We start from the raw sequence: 12,561 nt of genomic DNA, 5'->3' as shown, positions 1-12,561 counted from the left end.
AATCAGTATCCAGCTCCGATCAACCCAACTCCTGCCTAAAACGTCTGCCTGAAACCTGGGTGTCAAGATTGATGACCAACTAACCTTTAAGGTTTGCATGCCCTCGATTGCTTGGTCGTGCCAATTTGTCCCGCACAACATCAGGAAATTAAACCCTGCTTGTCTGAGCATGCAGCACAACTGGTACAGGCTCTTGTTATGTCACACTTTGACTACTGCAACTCCTTACTGACAGGTCTCCCTGCATGCACTTGCAAACCTCTGCAAATGATCCAACAACAATAACTTAGTTTTATATAGCGCCTTTCAAGGATCCCGAGGATGCTTTACACTAGATAAGAAAAAAAAAGGATTAAAACAAAGATCAAAAGACTACAGACCATAGGCCTTAGTAAAAAGGTAGGTTTTCAGTAGTCTTTTAAAATTGTCCAAAGAAGCAGCGTCAAGGAGAAGCTCTCCAACTTTCCGTATTAGCGCCTTGGAAGCCACAACCAAGAGTTCAGTCTTTTTGGTATTTAGCTTGACCAGCGGCATGTCTGGTCTTCCACCAACCCAAAACAGCACATGCCACCCTGCTGTTCATATCCCTCTGCTGGCTCCCAGTTGCTGCCCGCATCAAATTCAAAACCTTAATGTTCGCTTACAAAACAGTAACTAAAATGGCTCCCTCCTACCTGAACTCCCTCATTCAGGTCTACACTCAGTCCTGTTCACTATGCTCTGCCAGTGAAAGGCACCTGGCAAGTCCGCCACAACGGGGCCCTAAGTCACTAGCCAGACTCTTCTCTTCTGTAGTTCCCCAGTGGTGGAACGAGTTACCAAACTCCATTCAATCCACTGAGCCAGCTCTTTCTCAAACACCTCCACACCTGATGGTATATAAAAAAAAAAATCACTTCTATACACCCTATGCATTGCTTTTGTGCACTGCCTGTTGATACCTATGTCCTATCACTTACTTGCGTTGTCGCCTCCTGACTAGATCCTTGCTTGTGTTGTACTAACGCTCAGATTGTACATCACTGTGGATAAAAGCGTCTGCTAAATTAAAAGAAATTGAAATGAAATTGAACATAGCAGCACCCATGACTTGTTAAGCAAAATTTCCAGATGTACGCTGATAACACTTCAAATAAGAATGATTAAATTGAAAGCAATACAAGTGGAGTCTAGCTTGGCACCATATCACCCACGAGGCAACAAGGCTTGGCAAGGCAGTAGCAGTACCATGAGGTGGATAGTTGGAGGCTGGTTTCTGAAGTGACATTGTGGATGCAGTAATGACCTTTGTCCCCCTACCTGTCAAGGGTGTTCTGACCCTGGCTAATGGTGACTGTCTAGATGGTCTGTTCAGCGGAGAATGGACTACAGGGCTGAAGGTCATAGGAACATACACCAAGCCCATTCACTATGAGCATGACAGCAAAGACCGTGGATGGCAGCTGTGAGTATTTGATATATCTGTGTATTAAGTGCTGGTCTTTGTGTTTTGCTTCACATTTAAAGCTGGGGTAGACAGGTTTTTGTTTTGTTTTTTGGCTGTCACTGGGCAAAAGTTCCATAATTACCTTTCAGCATATTGCAATTCAAGTGGTCTGAGAGAAAACTAGACTTCTGCACCTCCTCTTGGCTCCGTATTCAGGCTTTTAAAAATTCTAGCCCCTGACGGGAGATTTTAACCAATCACGTGTCATTTCAGAGAGAGGGCGTTCCTGTTGGATGTTCTACCCTTATTATGCTTTAGCACACTTCAGCACGCTTCAGTACCATGCTTTAGACACATCCGCCATGTGTTCCCAACCATCTAAGAGGTGTAAACTGCTGCCCTGCTAATTATGAATGATGAGAATGTACCCGGGTGGCATGGTGGCACAGTGGTTAACACAGTCGTCTCACAGCAAGAAGGTCCTGGGTTCGAGCCCCGGGGCAGTCCAACTTTGGGGGTCATCCTGGGTCGTCCGCTGTATGGAGTTTGCATGTTCTCCCTGTGTCTGCGTGGGTTTCCTCCAGGTGCTCTGGTTTCCTCCCACAGTCCAAAGACATGTAGGTCCGGTGACTCTGCCGTACTAAATTGTTCCTAGGTGTGAATGTGTGTGTCGGCCCTGTGATGGCCTGGCGGCCTGTCCAGTGTGTCTCCCCACCTGCCGCCCAGTGACTGCTGGGATAGACTCCAGCATCCCTGCAACCCTGAGAGCAGGATAAGCGGTTTGGGTAATGGATGGACGGATGGAGAATGTACCCCCTTATGTGGATATTTTCCTTCTGTCTGTGGTCATGCCACTTCTGAGAACTAGAGGGCAAATGTGTGTGTGTGTGTGTGTGTGTGTGTGTGTGTAGTGAAGTGGGACGATACAAGGTCCCTGCAGAGCAGAGGTGGCAGTGTGTGTTTGAGGAGTGCTGGAGTCGTCTGGGCTGTGATCCCGCTGGGACACCTGACAGGAGCACCGCATGGGAGAAGATTGCTGTCACCATAACAGCAGGACGCAGAGAGAGGTACACACATACACATAAACACATGCACACACTCTCTCTCACACACACACACACACACACACACACACACACACACACACATGCCTATGGAGGATTTATTTGGTCACAAGTAAAAGTCCAAATAGAGAATTAAAAGAGGAGAAAATTAAATAGATTATATTACTCTACCACTAGGAATAATCAGGCCATAATTAAATGTTAAAAATAAAAAGGAAACTGAAAAAAAAAGTAAATTTAAAATGTAAAATGATAATTTGAAAATGTAAAGTGACACGGAAAAAAGTGAAATTTAAAATGGAAAAGCTTGAATGGAGATACTCAACCTGAAAGCTTAAGTTGTAAAGATGAAATTGAAAATGGGAATGGAAATAAGAAAAGGGAAAATTCAATTATGAAACTCAAAATGGGAAATGGAAAAAGCTGAATTTTTTCTTTTTTCTTTTTTTGCGTTTGCCCTTTCTTTACCAATTGACATTTTCAATTTCATCTTTTCCATTTCCACTTGGCTTTTCAAGCTGTATGTAAATGAAGTCGAGTGGCCCAGAGGTCTGGAGGGAGGGAGGGCCTGGAACGGCCAAGAAGCAGAGACACCATTCGGTCAAGTTGGAAATATATTCATATTCGAATTTCCCGGATCATAATAAATAATAATAACTCATAAGTAAAATGTTAAAACGCAAACAACGGCTCTTTGCTGCTGTGGTAAAGTAGACAACCTTCTACAACCTAATTACAACCTAATTTTCACCAAAACGAGCCGTCCTCCGGGCATGACAAATAACACTGGTCTCTATTAGTGATACGTGGGGTCGATCTCCTGCTCATCACTATTCCAGTAAAATAATAACATTTAATTTTCTCTTCTTTAATTATCTATTTGGACTTTTAATTGTGACCAAATAAATCCTCCTTACCTGCTAGTCTGTGCTAGTATGACGTATATTAAGCATATACGCCTACTGTACACTGTCACATGAACATGCAAAACAAACACATTATCGTCATGTAGGACGTTTTCTCTTTTTTAAACCCAGACCTCATTAAAATGTTGTCGGGCATCATTTATCATACAGATTAAAACATCACAGATCGCTTCACTTTGAGAAACATCCCACTTTCCTGAAGCTTCTTGCCAAGCTTCAGCCAAATTTAAGGCATCGTGTGTGTGTGTGTGTGTGTGTGTGTGTGTGTGTGTGTGTGTGTGTGTGTGTGTGTGTGTGCGTGCGTGCGTGCGCAGCCCAGACCTCAGCAGGTCTCAGAGCAGAGTACTGGAGCATTTGGAGTGGATTCCTCGGCATGGAGAACCCATCACAGCTTCAAACTTCAGCAACATACGGCGATACCTGGCCAAGGTCCATGTGACTGATATTCTGTGTGTCTGTCTTTCTGTCCACCTGTCCCTTTGTCTGTTAGCTTCATTTATCTGTCGGACATTTTGTTCCGTCTTCATTTTCTCTCTGTCTCTCTCCTTCTCTCTTTCGCTTTCTTTTTTGGATTGTTTTTTTCCCCTTTCTAATATTTCCCCCATGCAGGCCTGGCTAAGGCTTTGATAAAAGAGAGCCCGGCAGTCTGATGGAGATGATGTTTAGGTTTCTTTAAATATCCTTAAGCAACTGTACCTCTGTAACATAATCTTATGCATTATGATTGAACCGATATTATTAATAAAACATTTTCTGTGTGATCTACTGATCATCTCCTTCCTGACTTTGGAGATGAGGGTGAACATCGGTAAGTAATTAAGGTCTTCATGGACGCGCGCGTGTGTGTGTGTGTGTGTGTGTGTGTGCGTGCGTGTGCGTGTGTCCTGTGTCTAGGCGTGTGACACTCCCCTTCATCCCTTGGGATGGCTGGTGGAGACCTTGGTAACAGTCTACAGGATGACCTATGTGGGGGTCGGCTCTAATCGCAGACTTCTCAAAGAGGCCGTCCAGGAAATCAGGTCCTATCTCACTCGCATCTTCAGTATAGTCAGGTATGTTCTGGTCTGGTCTGGTCTGGTCTCTTCTCTTCTCCTCCCCCTCCTCCTCCCCCCTCCTCTTCTCTCCTCTCATCTCATCTCATCTCATCTCTTCAGGTTGGTTCTCTCCTCTCCTCTCGTCTTGTCTCTTCCACTTGGTTCTCTCCTCTCCTCTCCTCTCGTCTCTTCAACTTGGTTCTCTCCTCTTGTCTCGTCTCGTCTCGTCTCTTCAACTTGGTTCTCTCGTTTTGTCTCGTCTCTTCAACTTGGTTCTCTCCTCTCATCTCGTCTCGTCTTGTCTCTTCAACTTGGTTCTCTCGTCTCATCTCATCTTGTCTCGTCAACTTAGTTCTCTCGTCTCATCTCATCTTGTCTCGTCTCGTTTCCTCTCGTCTCATCTCGTCTCCTCTCGTCTCTTCAACTTGGTTGTAATTGCTTCCTCTCCTCTGCCTTAAATTCGTAATCTCAGAGATTCTCGCTTGAATAAATGTTAAGTTACTGTCTTTCGCCAAACGACGTGACACAACGGCAGTTCAGCCTGTCGGCGACTGATGGAAGCCGTTGCATTTTCAGTAATACTGAGAAACACAAACATTTGTCATGTGCAACATTTCCACCAGAAATCCCAAGCCTTGCAAAGTTAGTGACGTGTTTCACGTCACCCAGCATTCAACTAGAAGGGAAAGGCAGAACAAATGCTGTTTTTCGATGTTGTGATGGATGACTCCTGGGATGTGTACACTAGAAAAAACAACGCAACCACAATCTTCGAAATCGCCACTTAAACAACTTTTTGAACATCCCATTAAGGCAACAGTGTCTAACCCTAACCTTTGCTACCAGTTTAATCAGGGAGGCTTTCACAGAGGACATTTACAATTTACATAGCTTGTGTAACTGAATACATTAATTATTTATCTTATTTTCTTAATCTTACTTGCTCACTGATAGCTTTTTTATACCCTTATTTCACAATTTGTTGTTATATGTTAAATGTGGTCTATGCAAGCATACCAACAAGGTCCCTCTAAATGCAAACCAATGAAAGTTATTCTGATTGTGATAAGAAGCATTGCCAAACAACACCCCCTCCTTCTGGGAAAAAAAAAACTGAAATTATTCTTTTTCCTCTGCTGCTCTCTATTGTTCCCACGGTGAAGGCTAGATATTTGAAATACATTTCTTTACAAATCTCTCCAGGTTTCTGTTTCCAGGGTTACCAGATGAAGGCAGCCTCATCCCTAGCCCCCCTTGCTCCCCATCCTCAGCTGTCTTAAGCACACACGACAGACTGGCTAACACATCACAGGGGTCAGTTCGTATGAACACACACACACACACACACACACACACACACACACACACACACACACACACACACACACACACACACACACACACAGCATGGATTAACACTAGAACGACCAAGTTGGTCATTTTGACGGTTTTGGATTTTCAAAGTTTAATAACTTTGTGGGGGAAAAAAAAGATACAGACCTGCCGCTCCCCGAATGCTCCTAAAATTGCCTATATTTGCATTAAAATGAGTTTTAGATCAATTGCACACAAAAAAGTTATGATCTACCTAAAACGACCATGAGTCATCAAAAAGACGGCTCGTAATTTGCGCGTGATCGTGCGCGTCATGTCACTATTTATGATGTGTGTTGGTTGCATCATTTCCTTTGCGAAGTTTGTTGCTCTGTCCTAGAAACACACTAGCGTTCTCCAGTGCAGAGTAACAGTCTAAACTTGATTTTTGATTATTGCCAACATGTCTGGGTACAGACGCCGTTTCTGACGCACCATGACTAACACCGAGGCATTGCAGTGTTTGCAGACGTTGGACAGAGGCCATTTTAAATTGTTTTAGTATTAAAAGTTGTTAAAATGTTCATTTTGGTGTCAGTCATTTCTTAACACACATACTAACATATGTAATGCATTCATATCTAAATTTGTATCTTGACAGAATATAGAGATTAAAAACCGTGGGCGGTAGGAGTGAAGTCCTGGTCGTTCTACTGATAAAGTTTAATATAAAGTAGTGGTTGCCATCTGACGTGAACATTTCTCACCCATAAATTTGCCCCAGGGTAAAGTATCTTTCCTCCCACATACGGCAGTAGTCATATGTTGTGTAACACCCTGCTGTAAAAGCATTCATCTTATCATGCCAGTTGAAAAAGAAATCCATATTCTTTTCTTTTCAGATCAACAGCAAATCAAACATTCAAAGAAATAAAAGATAAAAAAATAAAATCCCTGATGTACAGTCACTCACACACAATCACATCATAGACTCAGACACATCACACATGATAATATGTTCATGCAACATACACTGATCTGTAAATATGTCTGTCTGTCTGTCATTTTCTCCATCTGTGCATTTTTTTCAACCACTACTCTTTCTTCCCTTTATCTTTTAACTATCACTGTCTCCTTTCCTGCCCAGGAGTGGGCAGGTGGTGAGCTGCTCCTCCTTGCTCCTCCCTGTTCTCCTTCCTCGTCTGTACCCTCCTCTCTTCACCCTGTACTGCCTGGAGGAGGAGCGAAAGGAGGTGGTCTACTGGGAGAGCATCCTGAGGCTCAACAAACAACCCGACCAATCACTGCTCAGCTTTCTGGAAGTTCCTGAGTGAGTAGGACTTGCGACAGGCAATACGCCTGCTCAGACACACACAAAAACACACATCAACATACACAGATATGTTATTTTTCTAACACTTACACAAACAAGATCAACACACGCATTTAACTGAGGAGCAAGCACATCTCACACATATATATGTACACACACACACACACACACACACACACACACACATATATATATTTACAATTTACAATGTTGCAGTTTCATTTAGCAGACACTTTTATTCAAAGTGACGTACATCTGAGAGTTAATACAACACAAGCAAGGATCTAGTCAGGAGGCAACAATGCAAGTGCCAAAAAACTGGATTCAAGTCCGATAGGACATAGGTGTCAACAGGCAGTGCACAAAGGCAGTGCATAAGGTGCATAGAAGTGATTTAATTTTTTTTTTTTTTAATACCATCAGGTGTGGAGGTGTTCGAGAAAGAGCTGGGTCTTTAGCTTCTTCTTAAAGGTGGAGAGGGACTCAGCAAATCGAATGGAGATATATATATATATATATATATATATATACTATCTATCTATCAATATAATCCAATGAGTCAAGTAAATTCTTTATGAGACAGTACAAGCCTGTTTCATGCCATAAGCAATCATCAGCTGTCAATATATATATATATATATATATATATATATATATATATATATATATATATATATATATATACACACACACACACACACACATCCTGTGTCACACAGAGGGCCTTATTTTTATGAATCAAACCTTGCAACGCAACACAAAACACTACCATCTTCATAATGCGCAGCATGTGCACCTTTGGTATTTTTGCAGAGATTGGGGCGCATTTGGGACTGGGGAGGAATATTATCAGCAAGCTTGGTCAGAGCTGGTGTTGAATGAACCAATCAAATTTCTTCTTTCCTTCCCTTTAAAAGGAGTGTGGACTGTATTGTGAGCACACTGCTAATATGGTGATGGAAGCAAGAGCGCGCAGTCTGGAGCTTTCCACACATAGGAGAGGTTTCTCCCAAAAAGAGACTGACGTCTTGGTGTGGGAAGTGCAGAATCGCCTGAAAAATTTGAACAGAGTTTATTTAAATGAGTTAGTTACCAATCAGAAACAACATGATGCAGTCTGAAGTTAGGGAGTTTTCATGGCAGAACTATCTTACCAGATAATGAACAAGAAACTCAGTTTTAATTTCACAGGTTATAGGCTGGTGATGCCACCAAATAACTGTCCACAAGTGGTTCAAGATATCATTGCTAAATAGCTGCATTGATCCATTGGAGAGCGCCAAGAGCATTGAAGCTAAGAGCCATCCATTTTCTCTCTCTCTCCAAAAAAAGAGGTGTGTGTGTGGCGCTTTGTATTTAAGAAAAACAAAGAGAGAACCCTCTTAACAGCATGTTATTTCAAAATGCAAGCCACTGATAATAAAACAAATAGCCACCATTTATGAACTGAACGCACAACTACAGGGAGGTTGTTTCTAGGTTACTGCATAATAGGTATAACAGGCCACTGTCATAATTTGCATTACATTTATAAATGTGGTGCAGTGTGTTTGTTGGTTGCATGTCTCAGCATTGTATATCTGAGTAGATTTATACATTAGTTTATTTGTTTATGTTCATCGCCCACTTAATCCTGTTCAGGGTTATGGGGGGAGGGTGGAGTTTAATAATATAATCCATGTTGATTTACCATTCCTTAAGCCTTTTACGAAGTAGAAACCTATGCGTATATGGAGACACTATGTAGGCCTATCTGGGTGTACCTCCATCAGCTAAATTGACAAAAATGGCCGAAAAGTCATCTGCGCCATGTGCTGTTGACCTGGTGTGAGGAGGCGGGCGGCGCAATTCGCAGTCACTGTGCGCTACTGGATTGACAATGACACGCCTCCTACTGCGCTTCGCCTCCAATTTCAGCGCACAGTGAGTCACCCAAATACCAGTGAGTGCAGCGTGCAGAGAAAACATAACCACACCTCAAGAGAATAGGAGAACACCACTTTGTAACGCCACATTGTCTGTGCACAGTGTGGCGTTACAAAGTGGTATTTTCCTATGTCTGTACAAAAAATGAATCCCAGAAACACACAAGTAAACATACTTTTTGACTCTGACTCACACACTTTCTTATTTTGTCAGTCTTTCTCACACACAAACACATACACATACACATATACACGAACACACACTCAAACCACCACTGGAACTGTGTTGTTGCCACTGGCCTTGTTCAAGGTGCAGGAGTAGGTACCCAAACGCAGACTCTAACAAACAACATGGCAGCCCAGTCAGATGACTGCGGAACATTTTTTTTAACTTTCCGTTTTGTCTGTTGGGGCTTTTCAGAAAGTTTTGGCCCGTGTCCATGTCTGTTCTGGGAGAGAGGAGACAGGTCAGATATATTCACTCCCTCTCCTTCTGTTGCGCTCTCCTCTCTTACCATTTCTCTTTCTACCCCTCCGTCCTTCTTCCCTTCTCCATCCAAAATTTATCCTTTTCCATTTTCATCGTTCAGCCGACAATCCCTCAGCTCTTCCTTTGATAAACGTCATTGTAGAGCAGGCTTCAGTTCCCCAGATCATCAACGCGACAAAACCAGCAGAAAAGAGGGTCAGGAGGGAGAATAGCTGAGGAGAACAGCTGCTGTTGAATGCCTTTCTGTCTCTGTTAATGTATAGGAGAAACCTAGCTTTCCTATATGGATGAGCAGTTGCTGTTTCTTGTTTGATTTAACTGGGAGTAAACAAGAATCTTAAGAAACCGTAGCAGTTGGTGTGTGTGTGTGTGGGGGGGGGGGGGGTCCTGTAATGTGACCCATGTTGCAATTTGCTTACTTCATTAGGTTAGGTTTAATGATAAAGTTAGATTAGATTTCGCGTGTTTAATATGATCCCATGTGGAAGTAGCAGATTGAGTAAAATAGATAGTAAGTTAAGACAAGTAAAACAGTTTTAGGTTAAGGTTAGTTTAAGGATAGATGTAAGTTTAAGGAACCAAAACGGCTCTCAGACAAATGTCCCTGAGGAATCTGGTCAAACAAACTGTATAATTGGTTTGCGCTTCATTAGAGGCCCACTTTTGCACTCCCTATAGGTAGCTGGCTATTAGTAGCAGGTATCCCACCATGTTTACCTCCGTCTCTATTTCTGTATTCCCCTCCTTGTTTGACCTCTCTCTCTCTCTCTCTCTCTCTCTCTCTCTCTCTCTCTCTCTCTCTCTCTCTCTCTCTCTCTCTCTCTCTCTCTCTCTCTCTCTCTCTCTCTCTCTCTCTCTCTCTCTCTCTCTCTCTCTCTCTCTCTGTGTTTCACACCACCACCATTTTCGTCTCTCCCTGGCCTATCTCTCATCCCACAAAAATCCCACTCTTCCATCCCTCTCTATTGTATTTCCTTCCTTACTACACTTCCATAAATCTCTTTTCAGGTTTGTGTCACTGTCTCCGTGTCTCATTTAATCTCTTGTCTCTCATATTCTCACAGATCCTATCCACCAGTAAAGATGCCTGCTTTATTCCTGCTGTAGAGACGCTGCAACAGATCAGGTAGCTTAGATTTGATTAGAATCCAGCCTTGGATCCATGGGGAGGGCCCTAATGGTTATTCCAAGTCAAGATTTAAGACTAAAGATAACCTGGGCTCTTAGAGTTGGGACTCCAAGGCTCTGAAAAGCCCTGCCTGAGCAGCATAGACTAGCAGAATTAACCAGAGTTTTTGAATCCTTAATTGATATTTATTCTTAAAAACTTTTTTTAAAAATAATTATCAGTATTGTTTCATTAACAGGAAAGGATATGATTTGATAAACATTACAAGATATGCTATGGGTGGTACGGTGGCCTAGTGGTTAGCACTGTTGCCTCACAGCAAGAAGGTCCTGGGTTCGAACCCCAAGCCGTCCCAGGTCCTTTCTGTGTGGAATTTGCATGTTTTCCCCATGTCTGCGTGGGTTTCCTCTGGGTGCTCTGGTTTCTTCCCATCATCAAAAATACATGTATGTTAGGGTTGATATGCCTGTCTGTGCCCCTGAGCAAGGCAATAAGAGGAAATAACTGTGGAGTCGGTCCCGGGTGCTGCACGGCAGCTACCCATTGCTCCTAGCTACACAGCTAGGATGGGTTAAATGTAGAGAATTAATTTTGTTGTATGTGCAATGACAAAGTGCATTCTATTCTATGCTAAAAAAAAAAGGCTATACAGTTGGTCATGTATAAGTGTATTACATCCATAGTCTTTATAGCTGAAGGTAGAACATCGATACACTGAATTATTATAGTTTCAGAAATTTGGAAAAATTTTCAAACATGCCCTCTTTTTTCCTTCGTTCTCTTCCTTCTCCCTCGCTTCCTCTGTAGTACTACTTTCACCCCCTCAGACAAGCTCGTAGTGATCCAGAGGACCTTTAAGGAGCTGACCCAGGAAGTAAAATCCTCACAGGTGGACAACTTCCTGTGGTCTATGGATGAACTCATCCCTCTTTTCATATACGTGGTGGTCAGAGCCAGGTACTTGACAGTAAGCACATACACACACACACACATACACACAAACACATCACAAACCTGCACACACTGTTGCTAGACACCCAGTTGTCTCACTCAGGGTCAGCTGGAAGTTCTAGTACCTCACTTCATGTCATGTACCCACTTCTTGTACTTTTTCTGTTTTTGTTTAAGTTAAGTACACTGAGAGAGCCAAAAAACTGGAGTCAAACTCCATGTATGTGCAAACCTACATGGCCAATAAACATGATTCTGATTCTGATGTTTCTGTGTGCTTCCAATATTCCCTTTCTACCAGGCCAGTTAAATGCTGGCCCAAATGAACACAGTAATGTTAGCATATGGGCTGTCAGGGCCCTCTCTGGTGGCCCTGTCAAAATCAGAATCATCATTTGTTTTTCGTAGTTAAATTGAAGTGTGCCTAAAATGTGTCTGATTTCAATTGCTTGTTTTCTTGTGGGGCTGAGCAGGACTTTCCTACATCATTAAATGCGTCACAGCTCCTTGGACCAGCAGTAGTGGTACTGTTAGCCTTGCATCGAAGCCAAAAGCTTCAAACGGATTACAACTTTTAGTGGCCGTATCATCAGCCAATCAAAATTTGATGTGTAGTGACAGAACGCCCCAGGGCCCTGCGATGTATCGATGCTAGCCCCGGTGTCATCATCAACTTTGAGCTCGAGCCTTTGGCGGGTTGTGAGTGAATTAAGTGCAATGGCCGCCAAAATCACAGCTACTGACGATCTTGTTGCCAATCTAGTCCATATTTTTTTGCAATCTGGTAGGATTGTCTGCATTTTTTTTTCACGTTCTACCAGACGGATTAAATTACTGGATGAATTTTGCGAGAGAAGGCTGCCACGAGTCTCTCAAGTGAGGTGGAACTTCAACTCCAGGTTGGTGGGCATATTTTTCTTATTTTATTGAAGGCGGTGCACTGATAAAAATGTGGCTGTACTTCATTGA

General features: G+C 42.7%; 1 protein-coding gene across 4 annotated transcripts in view; it reads left to right on the top strand.

Annotated features, from left to right (window-relative positions):
* The window catches only part of LOC130120445 (alsin-like), a 70,705-nt gene that overhangs the window by 40,642 nt on the left and 17,502 nt on the right, over positions 1 to 12,561 (top strand). For 3 of the 4 annotated variants that reach the window (XM_056288986.1, XM_056288987.1, XM_056288985.1), the window contains exons 31-39: positions 1,308 to 1,444; positions 2,338 to 2,493; positions 3,731 to 3,845; positions 4,311 to 4,468; positions 5,654 to 5,764; positions 6,912 to 7,094; positions 9,444 to 9,489; positions 10,577 to 10,638; positions 11,449 to 11,598. In XM_056288986.1, coding sequence (XP_056144961.1) covers positions 1,308 to 1,444; positions 2,338 to 2,493; positions 3,731 to 3,845; positions 4,311 to 4,468; positions 5,654 to 5,764; positions 6,912 to 7,094; positions 9,444 to 9,489; positions 10,577 to 10,638; positions 11,449 to 11,598 — 1,118 coding nt within the window. Of the gene's footprint in view, positions 1 to 1,307; positions 1,445 to 2,337; positions 2,494 to 3,730; positions 3,846 to 4,310; positions 4,469 to 5,653; positions 5,765 to 6,911; positions 7,095 to 9,443; positions 9,490 to 10,576; positions 10,639 to 11,448; positions 11,599 to 12,561 lie in introns of those variants that run through there. The other variant, XM_056288988.1, reaches the window with a different exon arrangement.

The sequence above is a fragment of the Lampris incognitus genome, chromosome 11, assembly GCF_029633865.1.
Source record: "Lampris incognitus isolate fLamInc1 chromosome 11, fLamInc1.hap2, whole genome shotgun sequence".
Lineage (NCBI taxonomy): Eukaryota > Metazoa > Chordata > Actinopteri > Lampriformes > Lampridae > Lampris > Lampris incognitus.
This window is presented reverse-complemented; position numbering and strand designations above follow the sequence as displayed.